General features: G+C 42.8%; 2 protein-coding genes across 2 annotated transcripts in view; one reads left to right on the forward strand and one right to left on the reverse strand.

The window, feature by feature from the left end:
• Positions 1 to 7,965, reverse strand: part of LOC140348592 (cohesin subunit SA-1-like) — a 16,281-nt gene extending 8,316 nt beyond the window's left edge. Inside the window, exons 1-13 of the mRNA XM_072434562.1 lie at positions 7,886 to 7,965; positions 7,693 to 7,783; positions 7,309 to 7,527; positions 5,226 to 5,322; positions 5,073 to 5,149; positions 4,262 to 4,466; positions 4,044 to 4,195; positions 3,761 to 3,958; positions 3,509 to 3,607; positions 3,075 to 3,154; positions 1,945 to 2,052; positions 1,750 to 1,846; positions 1,398 to 1,500 (exon numbers count right to left, since the gene is read on the reverse strand). Of these exons, the coding sequence (XP_072290663.1) occupies positions 1,398 to 1,500; positions 1,750 to 1,846; positions 1,945 to 2,052; positions 3,075 to 3,154; positions 3,509 to 3,607; positions 3,761 to 3,958; positions 4,044 to 4,195; positions 4,262 to 4,466; positions 5,073 to 5,149; positions 5,226 to 5,322; positions 7,309 to 7,527; positions 7,693 to 7,783; positions 7,886 to 7,932 (1,573 nt within the window). The 5' untranslated portion in view covers positions 7,933 to 7,965. The remainder of the gene's footprint in view (positions 1 to 1,397; positions 1,501 to 1,749; positions 1,847 to 1,944; positions 2,053 to 3,074; positions 3,155 to 3,508; positions 3,608 to 3,760; positions 3,959 to 4,043; positions 4,196 to 4,261; positions 4,467 to 5,072; positions 5,150 to 5,225; positions 5,323 to 7,308; positions 7,528 to 7,692; positions 7,784 to 7,885) is intronic.
• A 1,449-nt stretch (positions 7,966 to 9,414) lies between these two features.
• Positions 9,415 to 19,646, forward strand: gpc2 (glypican 2). Its single transcript, XM_072434613.1, has 11 exons — positions 9,415 to 9,801; positions 10,959 to 11,117; positions 12,011 to 12,145; positions 15,145 to 15,320; positions 15,406 to 15,486; positions 15,555 to 15,720; positions 15,944 to 16,074; positions 16,259 to 16,399; positions 17,367 to 17,503; positions 19,024 to 19,202; positions 19,287 to 19,646. The coding sequence occupies exons 1-11, from the start codon at positions 9,624 to 9,626 to the stop codon at positions 19,553 to 19,555; spliced, it is 1,752 nt and encodes a 583-aa protein (XP_072290714.1). The 5' UTR covers positions 9,415 to 9,623; the 3' UTR covers positions 19,556 to 19,646.
• Positions 19,647 to 19,732: the final 86 nt, after the last annotated feature.

Raw genomic sequence — 19,732 nt, forward strand, 5'->3', positions numbered from 1 at the left:
CTGCTGCTGCTGCTGCTGCTGCTGCTGCTGCTGCTGAGCTGCTGCTGCTGCTGCTGCTGCTGCTGCTGCTGCGGCGGCGGCGGCGGCGGCTGCTGCTGCTGCTGCTGATTTATGTTCTAACTGTGTCGTTTCCAGCGCCATCAGAAAAGCAGAGATGGGTAGAATTGACAACCTTTGCATCCAAGTAAGAGTAATGTTACTTTAACATAATATCATTCAAGTAGAAGTATGCAGTAGTGACCCAAGTAATTACTCAAGTAAGAGTCAAAAACATATTCTACTTATGTCGTTTCACTGCTTTAAAGGAACTACGAGGGCTGAGTAACAGACGGACGTCAAATCTGATTTATAATTTAAAATAATGGGACAAAAACAATATGTAACGCAGATTCTGGTATTTCTAATGACTAAATCAAACAATATCTGAAGTTATAGTGTAAGAAGCACAAATGAAATAATTTTGTCGTTCACACACTTATGTTTTAATTAGAGCTGGGTTGAAATAATCGATTTTCCGATTTTTTAATCGATTCGCATATTAATGACCGATTATCGATTCGTACGTCCAAAGATCGATTTTTATTTATTTATTTTTTTCATTTTAATTTTTTTAATTAAAATTATTTTCTACATTTCCCTCAGTGAACTTCAATCTACCTTCAAGAAAGATAATTCAGGACTCCTGGATGATCTTTCTTGAAGGTAGATTGACCCTTAACCTTTTCATTAGTAACTACCAATACTGTTTGCTGTTTAATATTGATATAATACTAGTTTTAATATGTTGCTTCTCTCCACAGTCATGAAGAGAAGGAAACGGTTCAAATACATTTTTCATTTTTAATAACATTAACCCGCGGATCGAATCGAAATCGGATCGAATCGGATGGGATCTGAGAAATCAGAAAAAAATCGATTTTGAAACGTAAAAATCGGAATCGAAACAATTCTTGAAATTTGAATCGAAATCCAGCTCTAGTTTTTGTATCAATATTAGATTAGGTCCATCACAAAATATCACAATAAAAATAATATGGAATCTACTTAATTCCGAGACCAGATCAGTAAAAACGATTGCAGTTATTTATTCGAGCGTCTAAATTTCAAATCTGATTGTACAACTAAAACAAAATAACTGATGTAGTCACTAGTCCCCTCTTTGATTTATAGAAGTCGACACAGTACTTTATTGTGACAGGCCGACTACTGTATTGTACTGTACTTACTCACAGGGAGAAGCGTAACCAAAACTTTCAGTCAAGTAAGAGTATTATTACTGCAAATGAGATATCACTCATGTAGAAATAAAAGCATTGTATCAGGAATAGTATAATTTCTTCAAAAAATACCTCAAACTAAATGCAGTACTTCCCACCTCCGTACAACAGTGACCTCACCGGTTTCTACAAGAAGAAACGCAGTCATAGTCTCCCAGTCCCTCAGCTCCGATCTGGCCACGTCCCAAAGGCTGTCCACCAGGTACGCACCGTGCTCGTGGAACTACACAGAAAAGTTACACAGTGCACCTTTAATATGGGCTACGCTGCAAAAAGTGGAATATATACATCAGATCACAATATATATCATGATTTGAGTCTGTAGGTGTCATTATTATAATATTTCTTGTCTGTTTTCTACTAGGATTATGCCCAATGAGATCTATTCAGTTGACAATTTAAGCGAAATTTAAACAAACATGATTCATATTCTGAATCCAAGCCATTTAACTTGTGTATTCTGCAAACTTACCTCACACTGGATGTAGAAAGCCATGATCATCTGAATAAAGGCTGCATTGTCGCTCTTCAAACTCTCCTGCTTTTGTTCATTGTACATCAATTTCATTCTGAGGAAAGCACGAAGAAGAAATATGGAATAAAATATATGAAATGCATTAAAATACATATGCTTCTCTAATGATAGAATGTGTTGGGCGCGTGGAACCTGTGGTAAAGGAAGTTTCCAGCAGCACAAGCCAAACCCCGATGAGAAGCGAAGACAAGAGGATAGATGTGTCCGCACTCGTCCTCCTCCAGACCTTCCTCCGTGCTCCTGCGTGAGGAGAAACAGGGTCAAGGCGACAGGCGCGCACAGGCAGCACACAAAGGATGTATTTGGATTTATTTGGTACAGTAATTCATTATTATTCATTTCTAATCCAAAGTATGAGTCAGTGCGAGTTGAAAGGAAAACCTGAGAAAATCGTGACACAAATGTGAGTCACTGGTGGATATGACAAAGAGCGCGATCGCCGCCATGAATCGCTTTATAATAGAGTAGACAAAGAAAACATGAATTTATTGTACAAATATACCACAGAAACCATTTTTTTATTTTTATAAATCACTAACAATGGTCATTTACGTTCATTCATACCGTCTGTGACCAGCTTTGTCAAATCAAACTTTCTGAATGATTAAGTTAAATGAATGGGACATACAGCCATATTATAGGGAGTATAGATTGATTTTCACTTTCTTATAATTATATATATTTATTTTTTAATGATTAATTAAGACAAAACACTATAGACAAAACCAATATATTTTTTTCTTTCACTGTCAATTTGCTCTGGCTTTTACACTGAAACAACCGAAGTGTCCAATCGCGGCCAACATTTTAACATGATTTATTATTATTATTTAGCTTAATCCACTCCCATAGATTTCTCTGGGACATTGTAACTTCAAAGGCCGTTTACTTAAAATAAATGTTCTCCCACAGACACATAAAGATCAGCCCTTAAAGAAGCACCTACACGATCACGATTTGTTGACGTCTAAAAAATTTGGCAAATTATGAAATTTTAGGCCAGTTTTCAGTCAGATTGAGCTAAATTAACAAAAACTTAATAAAATATCCAAAATCCACTGCAATTTTGGCAGTTTTTACAAATAAAATGACTTACCGGTATTTTTAAAATGAAAACATGACATGATGAAACTGTTAATATTACACTGAGACCTTAATAATCATGTTTATTCATTCTTATTGACGTTCCAATTGAAATATATTTGAGTAAGCAGTGCTTGTGATCAACAATAGAAGTCCAGACTGAGACAGAAAAAGCTCACTGTTGGATCAGCAGCAACAGATTGACCACTTCCAACGCCACGTCTGGCTCCTTGTCCAGCACCATACTGAGGATCCTCTCCTGAACACACAAAGCCATAACCATAACGCAGACCACATATTTACACTCAGAGACGCACTAATGGAGCAGAGTATGAGGAAAAGCCTTTATCAGCAGTCGCACATGAGGCTTTTTATGTTCGCGAGGAGATTATTAGCCATCAGTAAATGACAGCAATTAACTCTCCCAGACACAGACCCAGACAAAAAGAAGAGCACCCAACCCACAGGAATGACATGAAAAGAAAGGAACAAAACAGACATACTGTAGCTTCAAGAGAAACAACGCTTGAACAATAGATGAAAGAGAAACAAGCAGAGGCAGAAACAGAAACAGGCAGACGAAGGGTCTGGCTAATCCACCGGGATGGTTTACTTTAAATCTGCTGGTGAAAAGCTCCAGGCGACCAATGAACTCCTTCTCTTGGTACAGACCCTGCAGGGCGCGCACACACTGCAGACGCACTGGACTTTGCTGCAACACAACAAGAATGATGATACAAAAGGCACACACACAATGCAAGCCCTTTAATGTTTATTGTATTGAGCTGAAGACAAATGCAGAAGACAGTACAGTTTACCTTAAGCCTTCATCTGAGCCCAGTGTCATAACAATAAGAGTCCAAACCTTGTCATGCAGCGTCCAGCCCAGGTACTTCAGACATCCATCATTGAGAAAGTCCTCAGGGTCCGTTTTCAGCCACTTTCCCAATTCCTCAATACAAGCAGCACGGATTTCAGGCAGTTTGTCCCGATAGCGATGCACGAAGACTCCACGGAACGTTGCATTCAGTAAGGAGGACAGCTCTTCTCTGTTTTCATGCAACTTTGTACATTTTAGAACAAACAGAATCAATGTCAGTGTTGTCGGGAATGATATAATGTGGTAAAGTAATTCTATGTGCTTATACCTGAATTAGGGTGGTCTGTAGCTCTTCTAGTCTCTCAGGGGATTTTTCAAACGCTGTCTTACTATTCTCAATGTCGTATCGCCTTTGAATGGTGCATATCTGAACTGTCAAGAGAGCGGCCACCTCGACCAGCCCGCTCATCAACTTCATGGCTGTGGGGGAACTAAACATTAAGGTTTCTGCATTTTCTCCACTCATATTGTGCCTTGTGTACTTACCAAGCAGAGTGCTGGTGTGTCTAAAGGCTCTGACCTGGGAGTCGGTCAGGCCCGTGAGCAGAGCCAACAGTGAGGGAAAGAGGTACTCATCATAAACAAGACTGTTCTGACACGACCGCACCAGAACCTTGGCAAATTCACACAGACTGGCTTTGAAGCGCTTTAGCTGAGGTCCTGGAGTCGACAGCGGATAGTTCACTGATTCCTGAGAGAACGGACAAAAGATAAATCATAATTGTCATTTGTAAAAAATATAAATATATATATATTTATAATAATGATGTATTTCATGTAAACAGGCGCACTGAGGAAAACTCACTAGACAAAGACCAGCATGTACTGTGAACTATTACCCATTTTCCACACAGGGATCTGACTGGTTCAGAGCTGGTGCTGTGTCACTTACTAAGCCCTATGTCTGTTGCCATAGTAGTGTATTGTTTACTAGCCAACAGTTATTACGGCTAAATGTGACTTGACTTGACTTTCTCCATTATGACTATAATTTGCAACTTCTATGTTTAATATTCCAATGGAACGAGTTGTCATTTTTGGCCCAGTCGAGTAAAAGCCAGTTTTCAGCACCGGGAAACAGCATGTTTTTTGTACTAAACAGTTCTCAAATGGGTCCTACAAGTGTTTTCACAATGTAGGAACCTTTCTCAGTTCCATTCCCCATTTGAAGCGCATGACCGCAGAGTATAAACAAGGAACTAGTGACTGGGGCCACACTTTGGGGACTGTGATTATATTTTTTATCGCAAATTCTGATGTTCACATGAAATATATACAATTTAAATGTTCTTGTCACCTCATTGAACTCTTTGGTAAGAGTGCTTATGATCTCTGCGTTTTGCATGCTGCTGAACATCTCTTCAGTAACCACACCTGCAGTACAAGGTAAGAATAGTATTTAGGAGATGAATCATTAACTCAAGTCAAGGATCTAGTCTTGATCACTGACCTTTACATCCACACGCCTGAACAAGGAAGTTGACGAGCACCAGAAGTCCGGCCTCACGACTTTGCTTGTAGGAGTCCAACCACTCATCCACCACCGTCTTGAGGACAGGACACGAGGACAGACGCAGTAGTTAGTATGACAGTGCTGGGCCAAATATTCACATAAAACGAGGAAAATAAAAAAACATTCACAGATGTCTCAAGCCGAAAGGAATAATAAGGTAAAACCAGGGCTTATTAACAATATTTTGTATAATGCCAATCAAGTCTCTATAGTTTCAAATTCTCTTATACACATATTACGCAATGTTTGTGTGTTCAATCATGTTATGAACATTGAGTTGTATTTAGCTTCATGGACAATTGTCTGATGAATCCTATTGTAAGCCCTTTTCTGCTAATCTGGCTCACGCCCGGTGAATTCTCGTGATATTTGCAACAACTCCTAAGAATACATCTGGTCAGGCTTGAGCCGCTGACCAATCACATTGTAGTTTGGGCAGAAGTCAAAAGGACCAACCTGAACAAACATGGTGACGCCAACAGACATACTTTGGCCTATTTTAGAAGCTTTATGGACTATTTTGTTTTTTAACATGTACATTGAAGCGCTTTGTATATTTGAGGATGAGGAAGAAGTCTGTGCTCTTCTCTGACTGGATTTAACAAGTTTTATTTCTACAGAAACAGTTTCTGTTGTGACACTTTGACCAATCAAATATTCATCATGATGTTACCTTTTCCTGCCTGCTTTTGGTGAGAGTCCAGACTGATAATGAGTAGAACTCAAAACAGAGTGATAAACATATCAATCTGGAAGAGCCAGGTTACTCTTCCTCTGAGCCTCAGAAAACAAATGTCCCAGTTTTGTAGCATCAAAGCGTTTTGGAGCTCTTAAATCATAAATCATTACAGACTGGTTCTGAGCATTTCCCGTTCATGACAACTGTGTGCTACTTTAACATGTCGGGGAGCGCTAGCTTTTTCAACTCTCTTTAATGATTCCCTTTGCTGCCAGAAGATGGAGTACTAACACAAATCCTGATGGTGGAACGCCCCAAAGATATAAATTAATACATGCTTTCTGTAGATATATTATTTTCAGTCCTAAAATATTACAGCGCATGTGTATAACAGTACTAATAATGCATGATATGTGTCCTTTAAGTTACTGGTAACAACAATATTGTAACTATCTTAAACAAATTAAAAATAAACCATTATTTTCCGAGCCCAAAACCGCCCGCCCTCCCTTTGCTTATCAAAGGCTATTCTTCAGGGTCACATCCGTCTGCCAGTGACAGCACATGATAATCGCCTCCATTGTTGGTTCTGAGGGTTTATTTCCCTCGACTTCTGAGGCCCACCCTGCATTCCCTAACCCTAACCCTAACCCTGCATTCCCTAACCCTAACCCTGCATTCCCTAACCCTAACCCTGCATTCCCTAACCCTAACCCTCAACCTAACCCTAACCCTAACCCTCAACCTAACCCTCAACCTAACCCTAACCCTCAACCTAACCCTCACCCTCAACCTAACCCTAACCCTCACCCTAACCCTAACCCTCAACCTAACCCTAACCCTAACCCTCAACCTAACCCTAACCCTCAACCTAACCCTCAACCTAACCCTAACCCTCAACCTAACCCTCACCCTAACCCTAACCCTCAACCTAACCCTAACCCTCAACCTAACCCTAACCCTCACCCTAACCCTAACCCTCAACCTAACCCTAACCCTAACCCTCACCCTCACCCTAACCCTAACCCTCAACCTAACCCTAACCCTCAACCTAACCCTCAACCTAACCCTAACCCTAACCCTCAACCTAACCCTAACCCTAACCCTAACCCTAACCCTCAACCTAACCCTAACCCTCACCCTAACCCTAACCCTCAACCTAACCCTAACCCTAACCCTCAACCTAACCCTAACCCTCAACCTAACCCTAACCCTCAACCTAACCCTAACCCTAACCCTCAACCTAACCCTAACCCTCAACCTAACCCTCAACCTAACCCTAACCCTAACCCTAACCCTCACCCACACTTTTAAGCCACAATATGTTTGCATTCGGCTCACCACCATGGCGCCCTTCCCAGAGAGCAATGCATTATAGATATTCTCCGCTGTTATACTCTGGTTGGCATCGTCTGCTCTTGCCACAGGTTGAGGAGAAGCCGGTCCGGATAATATCCCCCGAGACGGCTTGTGTGGGGGGATGTCCACAGTGGACACAGAGCTGTCAGAAGGACTGGACACCGCCCTCAGAGCAGCTTTAAGCCTGGACCTCTTGGGTGGCTATGGATAAAAGGGGGACAGAAGGGCAACTCAGCAGGGAACATTGAGCGAATTGATCTAACTGACCAAATTACAAACAGCAAGGATCAAATAGGAAAAAAAATGTACTTTGATATTTCAAATGTCTTAATACGGACAAAGATAGAGAACTAAAATGAGTTGAACCTGTTTCCTTTGGGCTGAAGATTTTTTCCGTTTAGTTGTCTTCAGTTCAGCTTCATAGTCACTGTCCAGGTCTGACACGTCATCAAACTCACTAAGACTAGAAGCAAGAAGAAAGAAATGTATACTTACAACTTTTGAAATTATTTATTTGATTTTTCAGTCCATTTTCAATCTGTAATGATAAGTGACTGACCTGTCCACAGCACTGTCTCCCCGTTCTAGCATTCTTGACTGGTGCATCTTAATATCTAATAATCAGGCGGAAAATGGCCTTTAAGAAGATAAAAAATAGAAATTGAACACGTTTTTACATGGCTGGAAGTGCTTTACAAGACCACAAATAAGCAGTGTTTCCCACGAATTGTGAAACATCTAAAGCACTTTTTTTTGCATAGTCTGCTGATATAAGGTAAACATACAGTTATAGATATTGATCCAAAATGTGTAAATATTAACTAAAGGCAATAAATGGCATTGGCCTCCTCCACAAACTGAATAAAGATGACATGAAAATGATTTATAACCCATGGGAAACACGGCACAAGGGTTTATTTACTTTAAATGTGACAAAGTATTGTGTAAAATAACATGCTACATTATCGGCCTGCGGCACTGCGTGAGCTTGAGAATTACAAGTTAAAGTTAAAGCTAAAGTTAAAGTGAATTATTACCTGTGAAGTTTGAATCTCTGGAGCTCGTGATGTTTTTCACTGAGACGAACACGCGCCACTAAAGTCCAGTATTCTTCACGTTGATTGGCTGCGCGTCTGTGGCCCCAAGAGACGTGGAATATTAATATATTTATTAATATAAAGTCATACTCTACAAAGCACTATTGGTTCACATTCATATGTTTAGTTTGGTTCATTCTCCGTATTCTTAATATATTGCTTTTATTTGGTAAAGTAAATCCGAGCCGTCAGGGGACGAACAACTTCCGCTTTCAAAATACAATATTACTCTATTGGCATTTTATAATGACACAATGAACATGCAGGCGGCATTTGTTTAACTGTTTCAAACAGAAAGGGAGATATTTTATGTTTAAACTGGTTGAACTGGTTAACTCCAGGAAAAGCGTTGTAGTAAGAAGCCACTACATCCGGTTTGAACTCTTTATTCTTCAGTCCGCTGATGCCGTGTCTGTTCTGTTCAGGCAGAGCTGTACATCCATGAGCTGAGCAGCTGTGCATCCATGAGCTGAGCAGCTGTGCATCCATGAGCATGAGTTGCACATCCATGAGCTGCACATCACATCCATGAGCTGCACATCCATGAGCTGCACATCCACCATGAGCTGCACATCCATGAGCTGCACATCACATCCATGAGCTGCACATCACATCCATGAGCTGCACATCCACCATGAGCTGCACATCACATCCATGAGCTGCACATCACATCCATGAGCTGCACATCACATCCATGAGCATGAGCTGCACATCCATGAGCTGCGCATCCATGAGCTGCGCATCCATGAGCTGCGCATCTATGAGCTGAGCAGCTGCGCATCCATGAGCTGCGCATCCATGAGCATGAGCTGCACATCCATGAGCTGCACATCCATGAGCTGCGCATCTATGAGCTGAGCAGCTGCGCATCCATGAGCTGCACATCCATGAGCTGCGCATCCATGAGCTGCGCATCTATGAGCTGAGCAGCTGCGCATCCATGAGCTGCGCATCCATGAGCTGTGCTCAGGATGATGCTGCTGCTGCTGCTGCTGCTGCTGGTGGTTTGGGGAAGGGGAGTGTCCATAGGAGGTTCCCACTGTGCCTCACTCTGACTCACACACTCAGAAGGACAGATCCATTGGATACTGCCGTGTGGAAACATATATGTGATGCCTGACTGAATATTTGTGATTTTCCTCTTTTGCGCGCCCGGTGAAAGGCACAGGTTCTGTTCCCTCAGTGCGGGTCCCGGTTAAGATGCATCTGCTCTGGGCTTTCACACACTGTCCGCTCGCGGTGCTCCTGTGGACGGGACCTGTCCTGCTGGGGACAGGGCACCTCAGGGTGTCAGCTGCGCGGAGCTGCGCTGACACGCGCCAGGTGTACGCGGAGAAGGGCTACAGCACCAGCAGTGCCCCGGTTACACACATCTCCGGTAAGACTGAGTTCTGTTGCATGTTCTGTTAGTGCATAATGTTTCATGTTTGTCTGTAAATTAAGACACGAGGTTGCCCGTTGTGTTTGTCCCATTTCGGTCACCCTCAGGTCATTACCGTCCTTAAATGCTTATTATGACTTGAGGATTTGCAAAAGCACTGAATGAATGACAATCCCTCTTCTCATGCTGCGGCTCAAATGGGATGATCAGGGGGAAGAGCAAACACCGGTGCAACAAAGAACCTCGCCCCTAATTAGTCTTTTCCTTATGTCCCACTACTAAGTGTCTCTCAGCTCCTTACAGGCACTGCACACTCATAACTCACCTGCACCATAACAGCCTGAGATAGTTTAGTGTGTATTCTTCTGTTTGTTTGTGGGAGTGAAGGGAGCACAATACAGGAATACAATGTTTGAGTGGAAATTGTATTTAGTAGCCTTATTTTGGCCTATATTATTTTTTTCTATGTTGTGTTCTTATAGGCTCAATAGATTTGCCTATTCTCAAATTGATAGACGCAGCAGCAGTTTTTATCCCACACAGAGACAAGAGGGCTATTGATTTATTTAGTGTGTGTGTGTGTGTGTGTGTGTGTGTGTGTGTGTGTGTGTGTGTGTGTGTGTGTGTGTGTGCGCTGCAGGGCTATTACTGCTTGGACCAGGCTCACCGTTGTCCCGTGGGCCGGGGGAGCAGATGGCCTGGAGAGGGAAGGAGGCAGTTTAGAAATGGAAATGGTGTGATGAGAGCAAACTAACAGTGAGACACGGACAAAAGAGCCCCACAAAACATCAACCAGCGTGGAGACAGGCTTAACTAAAACACAATTAAAAACCAAATTCTGCATCATCAGTGCGAAAATCAAGACACATACACACACACACACACACCTTGTTTTTGTTTGCATTTCATTACCTTTGAGATATTAAAGTGTTTAAATGAGCTGACAAGGAAAGACTGATTGAGGCTGAATTATTCATGCAATTTTATATAACATCTTTATCTTTTATCAGAACGACCGTTTCAGACTGACAGAAACCAGCTGCTTAACACAATATCAGGCCTGTGATGTAAAAAGGAGCCTCATTCATTTTATGTGACTGTTTCAAAGTGTTTTTTGAAGATGAATCACACTTAAAGTGTTTTCCCGGGCCCAGGTGAGCACTTGCGGCTCTGCCCTCAGGACTACACCTGCTGCTCCAGTCACATGGAGGAGACACTCGCCCTTCAAAGCGAGAGAGACTTCCTCAAAGCGGTAGAAGACGGCAGCCAGTTCCTGTTGACCACATTTACTCAGAGACACCGCAGGTTTGATGGTAACCAGCCTGATTTTCTTATTTTGATGTTTGTTGTTTGCTGGTGTTCTTTTCTTTTTTTTTGTATTTACACATTTGAGCTGAAATTATGATCCATAGAATTAGGACTGTAGGTGATATGGCACAACAATATGACCCTTTTTTATTTCATTATATGGTTTCTTAAGAAAACCTTACAATGACCCCAAAAAAAAGACAAAACAGACTTTAAAGTTGAACCTCTTGTGCCAATAAACACAGATAATTGGCCAATTAGCCAATTCCCAAGTCTGAACCCGACTTCAAATGTTTTTATTGACTGGCTGTTTGACCATTGCCAATGTATAGCAATTAACAATATAAAAAACAAAAGGCACTACAGTCTCCTAAATAACAGGAAGTTGAAACCCATGTTCTACAGAATTATTTTACAAACTTGCAATTGACATTATTATAGCTATGGAAAATGCAATTGTATTTATAATGTAGTATTTTAAGCACGATCACAATTTTTGCTCAAATCAACTACCAAAAAACAAGAAAAACAAACAAAAATAAATGTTTGTCTTGAATGATTTGATCTAATCCTATCTTTTATTTTTACATAATTGAGCTGCGCTTTAATGTATTCTCCTGTGTAAATGATGTAACATCCTTTCCCTATCCTTTTTATATGAGCATGATGAATCACTTAAGCAGGCTCAAGGCGTGGGAGAGCGTATACGTGTACTAAAGATAATTTAATACGCTGAACACTTTGTAATTTACCAGTGAACAGGATATGGTGCGATGTAACACCATTTAAGCTGTTAATTTGAGAGGGAAAAGACACTGGGCACTTACAGAGTCTGTTCTGTCTGAAAAACTGTAGGTGGGGATGGATTTGTGTTGAATGCGTCCTGTATGTGTTTCAGAGTTTTTCCGGGAGCTTATAGATCTGTCGGAAAAGTCAATGAACCAGATGTTCACCAAGACGTACGGGAGGCTCTTCACCCAAAACTCGCACGTTTTCCAGGAGCTGTTTGTGGAGCTGCGCAGATATTATTCAGGTCGGTTGAGTCACCGTCAAGATTCTTGCTGCAGTTAAAGATGTAGGTGGAAAATCGTGTACATTTCGATGTCAGTTGGATCACAGTTTGAGAACATCACAACTTAATCCACACAGTTTAAAATTGAGCTGGAGACATTGACTTTTTAACGGTCGGATTGCAGATTTGTTGACTCGGTTTATGGTTAATATCTCTGTAGAGTACAGTTACAGTACAGTTATGAACAAATCCACAATAAATAACGATACGTTTCGACATTTGTGCTTCATAAAGTTTTGATATTTCTTTCAAAGCACTAAAACTGTAATCTGGAGAAAGATCTGCACCCAATTTATATTTTCAATAATCACACGTTTTGTTTCAAAGCCGCTTGTCTGGAGAAGGGCTTTGACTCGAAACGTCACATATGGTGTTATTATTAGGCCCGAGCGCCACAAGCTGGCGAGAGGCCTATTACTCCTGTAATGCCGTGCAAAGCACGGCTGCGAAAGTGCGCGCGTAGTGCGCACGAAATCGAGCGCGAAGCGCTCGCCCACTTCCAAACACTCACTAACGCACTCCTCCACTCATGCACGCCCCGTGCAGACTAATTAGTAGTAGGAAAATGGAACATTACCGTTGTAAACGGGCAAAGCCCGTGCAAAAGTGCGCACTAAACGAGCACTTTACATTGGGATGACGGCCGCGGTCGTCATCCCAATGTAAAGCACTTATTTGCGCTAAGTAGCTCACGAATACGTTCCCCATCTCTTGCATGTTCCGTACATATAAGCATGTAATGCAAAAATTTATCTATTACTGTATAGAGGGCCAAAAACACAAAGTGGGCGGAGCCCACTCAAAATTAACGAAAGTACCCGTCAGTGACCAGGGACCCACACCATGAGGTCGAAAATGTATAGTTTATGATATTTGAAAAATGGGAAACATTGTTTTCGCATCGGAATATTATTCTTTCTTTCTTTCTTTCTTCTTCTTCTTCTTCTTCTTCTTCTTCTTCTTCTTCTTCTTCTTCTTCTTCTTCTTCTTCTTCTTCTTCTTCTTCTTCTTCTTCTTCTTCTTCTTCTTCTCGGGACCAACCCCCCTATTTTTCACCCAGTGAACATTGACGAAAAGTCACAAAAATGTTCACACCTCTAAAAATCGTGCCTCTCTACATTCTGGCTATTTCCCTTTTCTAAAATAAAAAAAATGTGCGCGTCAGCGCCCCCAAATGTACCAAAAATGCATTGAGAAATGGGAAATGACCCAAAAAAAATCTGATAGTAGAATCATGAAATTTGGCGCAGAGGTAGATGGTGACAAGAGAAGTAAAAAATATTATCACGGCAACGCCGTCCGCCCAACCAAATGTCGGCCATATTGGTTCAAAAATGGCTAAGCATGACTAGGGAGTTTTTCCAAATGTCGTACTTTTACGAACTCCTCCCAGGGCGTTGGCTCTAAAAAGCTGAAATTTGGTGAACATGGTGCTGAGGAGTGGGACATCAAAAGTTATTAAAATTACATTGACCCTGTCACGGTCTCTGAGCGGCGAAGCCGCAAACTTTAGCTAGAATTTCAGAGATCTCCCAAATTTAACATTTCTGCCGTTTGCGCAGATAAAGTCCGAATTGCGTCAAATTAGAATCAGTTGTTAAACTCTTTGCCCTAAACCTACTTGAAGTGAAATTAATTAATTTGGCGCCACAGCGCCCCCTACAGATTTTATATGGAGGTTAAATGTTTAGTTTTGCGAAATTATATGAAATTTGACACACAACTCAATTTTAGCCCCATCAAAAAAGTCAATGAGACCCATGTCATAATTGTTATGGCTTTGCCGTAGCGATGACCAAAACCTTCCACTTTATTCTAATGGGGAAATCGCCAGAACATGTTTACACTTTATACTTTCACAAACTCCTCCCAGGGCGCTAGCCCTATTAACCTGAAATTTGGTGAGACTCATCTTCAGGGGTGGACCATCAAAAGGTATCCACATTTTTATTCAAAAAGTCACGGTCTCTGTGCGGCAAAGCCGCACATTTTGCCAAGAATTCAAAATAAAATAGCTTTTTGATGGTAAAACAAAGGGGAGAAGATGTGACAGCGTCACAGATTCAGCAGTAGATGTAATAAAAGGACAATTGGGGCGCGTCAGCGCCCCCTCCTCGTGCGGCGTGTCGGCGGCGTAGCGGCGGCGGCGTGGCGAGGGCCGATCATTGCCGCTTGCGGCTTTAATTAGGCCCGAGCCCCAGCAGGGCGGAGGGCCTATTGCTCCCGGCAGCGTTGCAACTGTCTGACCAACTGTCTGACCAAACCGTGGTGGCGGCGGCGGCGTGGCGAGGGCCGATCATTGCCGCTTGCGGCTTTAATTGATATTTATTATTGTTAAGATATGAATTGGGAGCTCAAAACAACTGCTGTGCGGATCTACTTTCTTTCTCCAAAAACGGCAAACCTCCCATAGACTTTTATAGCCTGACTTCAATCTGAAATTATGACATTATCAAATGATAGAACATGAACACAAGATAAAAAACATACACTGGATATTTAAATCTTGCATTTCTTCAAAACAAAAATCCCGACATTACCTACATTTTGATATATGGCCCACCTCAAGATGATTATTTTGTTAGGAAGGCCACACAGTTGTTACCATTAGACTAGACGTAAAATAATTCAATGTGAATAGACCCTACTGGCTTAAAAAAACAATGATTTTGTTCTATTGCTGCTTTGTTTTAAGTGACTGTTCCCCGCAGAGTGTCGCTTTCTTCGACAGCTTGGAGGATGTGTCCCAGACCACAGATGCACTTATTCACGTCCTGTCTGGCTGTTGACTTGATTTAACATGAAGGGAAGATGAAGCAACACATTTCAGCAAATCTCTCAGATATTATGTCCCGCTCTTGTGCATTGCTGTGGAGATTTCTGTGGATCTAACTGTATGTCACTGTTGGATAATGTCTGCTGGGCTCGGCACGTGAACAGGGATCCATTGTTGTCCACAGGGGGCAGTGTGAGTCTCTCTGAGGTCCTGTCTGAGTTCTGGTCCCGGCTGGTGGAGAGGGTCTTCTCTCTGGTCAATCCTCAGTATCACTTCACTGAGGATTACTTAGAGTGTGTGAGCAAACATGCTGAACAGCTGCAGCCTTTTGGAGATGTGCCACGCAAGCTGCGCATCCAAGTGTGTATCCTCCAACCTGTTCTGTTTATATTACAACAGTACAGCTGAGACTAACTCATTAAATGTGTGCATGTTGCCGTTTTAGGTTTCAAGAGCTTTTATTGCAGCAAGAGCACTTTCGCAAGGCTTAGCAACAGGTCGGGATATCGTCAACAAGGCAACAAAAGTAAGTCCTCTCTGCAGAAATAACCTCCAAATAAACTGTGCCCTGTTTTTATTCCTGTTGTTTTGTAGTTGACGGCCGATCCGGAGTGCGTGCGTGGTCTAATGCGCCAGTGGTACTGCCCCCTGTGTCGTGGGCTGACCTCCCTGCGGCCCTGCCACGCGCTCTGCCTCAACGTGATGAAGGGCTGCTTGGCCAATCAGGCGGACCTGGGCACAGAGTGGAACAACTTTATTGGTGCGACGATGCTTTAATATCCTGTCCATTTCCATATGGTCTCTTATTGCACCACGTTCATTTTGCTTGCATAGTAAACATCACTGGTACAATGATTAAGCAGGAGATGCATTTAATTCTCTTTTCTACTGATGAACGTCTTCTGTATTATTCATTCACGCCTCTCTGCCCAACCATTTTTCTTTTTTTTACAACTACTTTTTCTGTGTTTTTGTACTTGCAGACGCTCTGTACCAGGTTTCTGAGAAGTTGGAGGGACCATTTAACATGGAGCTTGCGGCTGACTCCATCTCTATAAAGGTTTCTGAGGCCATCATGCACATGCAAGAGAACAGTGTGAGCATCTCCACCAAGGTAAGAATATGAGGGAGAGATTTCATTTTCATACATTTGTCTTGTAAGACCGACCGTGACTCTGGCCCCTGTTGCTCAAATCTAATTGGGCAGCGCGATGGCACAGCAACTATCCTCCTTTTTATTGTTTGCAAAAAGAACAGTAGTGATCTTTATTTACTTTTCATTTCCTGTTATATTGCAGGTGTTTCAGGGTTGTGGGCAGCCTCGTCCAGCTCGTGCCAAGCGTTCACCCAAAGACTCTGAAGGCAACCGGAGACCGTTCAGGACCTACTCTCCTGAAGAGAAACCCACAACTGCTGCAGGCACAAATCTGGACCGACTGGTGAGAAAGAGTTATGAGCTATGGTTACATTATTACTCATTTTACTAAAACAAATGAACAGATATTATCCCAGTTTCCCCAAATGTTATTTCACGACACAAGGAAATTCTGTTACCGTTTCCTAGCAACCATGTGGTTCACTGGGCCACAACTCACAGGAATGGGGACGTCACAAGGTCAAATCTCACTGTTACAATTGTGAAGTCTTTAATTTAACAATGTTACTATTCTTCATGTTTGTGACCCACTTTATGTAATCAAACTTTCTGAAAGACAAAATAAAAGTTAAATATGACAAAAAAATCTTTACATTTAGGTCTATTTTTTTTAACCTAAAAAGACACAATTGTTATTTAATTATCGATTAACCGAATAATCTTGACAGCCCTACACTGAAACTATTATTTGACAAAGAACACAGCTTTATTTTGTTGAATTAATATTTCAAGGGTCAGAATTGTTGTTTTGTGATGTCGTCATGTTTTGCTCCTAATTCCTGTCATTTTCAACATATTTTTCAGCTTTTCTTCTCAAACTGACACGTGATTGGTATCAAACTATATCATTTATATTTACAACAAGTTTTATTCCATTAAATAAAGTAAAAACTAGGAAATCATAAAAATGTGCTAAAGAAATAGGGACACGATAGAACATACCGTCCTTGAAGAATAAAACATCGAAATGCCCAAAGCAAATGTGAAACTGACATTAAAGCTTAGAGTTTTCAGTGGCTTTAGACTGGGGAAATTACTCGTAGGTTGAAATGAAGGTAAAAAAAGAAAAGGAATAAAAGAACCGGGCCAAGGGAGGGCAGCTGAACCAAAATACTTTGATTTAAGAGAGTGCAAAGACGTTGACCTGCCTGTGCACTGCCTTCATCTGTACGTTTTATTCAGCTCTACCACACAAGGACACTTTTAAACCTGTCTTGAGTCATAGCTAGTTTCTTCACGCCTCTGCGCAGGTCACCGAGCTGAAGGAGCGACTCCGGCCCATGCAGGGCTTCTGGGTGTCCCTCCCACACACCATCTGCAGCGAGGAGAAGATGGCTGCCGACGTCACTAATGAGGAGCGCTGCTGGAACGGGCAGACGCGGGGGAGGTGAGGGACATCTAAGGGAGCCAGCCAGGGAGGAGGGAGGAGGGAGGAGGAGGGAGGAGGAGGGAGGAGGAGGAGGAGGGAGGGAGGAGGGAGGAGGGGGAGGAGGGAGGAGGAGGAGGAGGAGGAGGAAGGAGGGAGGAGGAGGGAGGGAGGGAGGAGGAGGAAGGAGGGAGGAGGAGGGAGGAGGAGGAGGAGGAGGGAGGGAGAAGGGAGGAGGGGGAGGAGGGAGGAGGAGGAGGAGGGAGGGAGGAGGGAGGAGGGGGAGGAGGGAGGAGAAGGTAGGAGAAGGGAGGAGGAGGGAGGAGGGAGGAGGAGGGAGGAGGAGGAGGGAGGGAGGAGAAGGGAGGAGGAAGGAGAAGGGAGGAGGAAGGAGAAGGGAGGAGGAAGGAGGGAGGGGGAGGAGAAGGGAGGAGGGAGGAGGAGGGAGGGAGGGAGGAGGGAGGAGGAGGAGGAGAAGGGAGGAGAAGGGAGGAGGAAGAAGGGAGGAGGAGGAGGAGGAGGAGGAGGGGGAGGAGGGGGAGAAGGAGAAGGAGGAGGGAGGGAGGAGGAGGAGGAGGAGGGGGAGAAGGAGGAGGGAGGAGGAGGAGGAGGAGGGAGAAGGAGGAGGGAGGGAGGAGGAGGTGGGAGGGAGGAGGAGGAGGAGGGAGAAGGAGGAGGGAGGGAGGAGGAGGTGGGAGGAGGAGGGAGAAGGAGGAGGGAGGGAGGAGGAGGAGGAGGAGGAGAAGGAGGAGGGAGGGAGGAGGTGTGAGCTGTGGTGAAGAGGTGGGAGGATGCAATAGAAAAGGGTGAAGGTTATTTCATCTGCTGCGTCCTGTGTGCTGCTCCAGTCTCACATGAATCCTGCTGCAGGTTGAGAAAAAAGGATGTTTTATTGAAAAACACTGAACTAAAACAGTGTTGTTTGATTTATGATGTGGATTTTCTAACTAGTATCAATGCAATTCTAACCTTGTTCATAAAGATGAATGAGATATCTTATCTATAGAATAATTCCAAAAGTAGAGGTTATTGTCTGATTTATTTGACAATTCTTTTGGTTCAATCTTAAAGGAGACTCATTATGCTTTTTTTTTAGGTCTTAGTATTATATAACATAAGTACATCATAATTTCTACATTTGGTTCATTGTAAACTTCTTAATAACTGACTTCCTTTTAAAGTGATGAGCCCCGCCTCTTCAGGGACATTTCACTGTAACAAGGAGCAGATTGTCATTCACAGATGTGTGTTGACATTTTAGAACACTTCATGTAAAAAAATTACAGACGTGGGCGGAGATAGAGGAAAGGTGAAAACAGGAATTTTCTGAGCACTTGAGCCTCAAATGCAGGAGAAGAACACACAGAAGTGCAGGAATCAAAAATACTACTTTGAGTAAATGAATGATGAGGAAACGCCGCTGCAACAAGGTCAAACGCTCATTAGACTCAAGATTTGACCTCTTTTGCCACATTCATTTTAGCTTTTTACACTCCTGTGATGATTTACTTCTAATGTGTAATCTGTGTCTCTACTGATAGGTACTTGCCAGATGTCACCGGGGACGGCCTGATCAGTCAGATCAATAACCCTGAGGTGGAAGTGGACACAAGCCGGCCAGATGTTCGGACTCGACAGCTGATCATGGAGCTGCGCATGGCCTCAACCAAACTCAAACACGCCCTGAGCGGACAGGACATGGACTTTGTGGACAGTGAGGGTAATGTTTCTCTTTTTACATTTGTTTTTCACATGTTCACAATTTGTCTTAATTTATGCATTGACGTTGGGTCTTTCTTTTTAGGAGAGGAGGGCAGCGGCTCTGGAGGAGGGGACCACATCGAAAGGTACAATGACGACTGGCCGGGCTACGGGCCACACTCGCCGTCTTTCAACAAACCTCCACAGAACTCTAACCCCGGGAAACCCTCTCGTAACCGGGAGAGAAACGGCTCCAAGTGGAACAAAAACGGTCACGGCCGAGCCAAATCAGCCTCTTGTCTGCCCACACTCTCTGGCCTCCCTTTGTTGTGGCTGCCTTTTATAGCCAACATCGCCCTCATGTGGAGATAGTTGGTCATTGCAGTCCAGAGTTCGTACTCTGCTGCAGTGGTAAAGCACAACGTAAAGAATTCATTACATTTGGTGACACCAGCAAAAAAAAATAACGGCAATATAAAAAAATATATATGAGAAAAACACTTGCTTTTTTTATAAGGAAACGTTAATACGAGCACAATTTGTAGAACT

Source organism: Eucyclogobius newberryi, unplaced genomic scaffold, assembly GCF_026437365.1.
Source record: "Eucyclogobius newberryi isolate DKJ021-1_F unplaced genomic scaffold, fEucNew1.0.hap1 SCAF_11, whole genome shotgun sequence".
Taxonomy (NCBI): Eukaryota; Metazoa; Chordata; class Actinopteri; order Gobiiformes; family Gobiidae; genus Eucyclogobius; species Eucyclogobius newberryi.

Coding starts and splice junctions, on each gene's coding strand:
- gpc2 (XM_072434613.1), top strand. CDS start 9,624: ATGCATCTGCTCTGGGCTTTCACACACTGTCCGCTCGCGGTGCTCCTG. Junction 12,146..15,144: donor GCTGCGCAGATATTATTCAG/GTCGGTTGAGTC, acceptor TGTTGTCCACAG/GGGGCAGTGTGAGTCTCTCT. Junction 19,203..19,286: donor GGACTTTGTGGACAGTGAGG/GTAATGTTTCTC, acceptor CTTTCTTTTTAG/GAGAGGAGGGCAGCGGCTCT.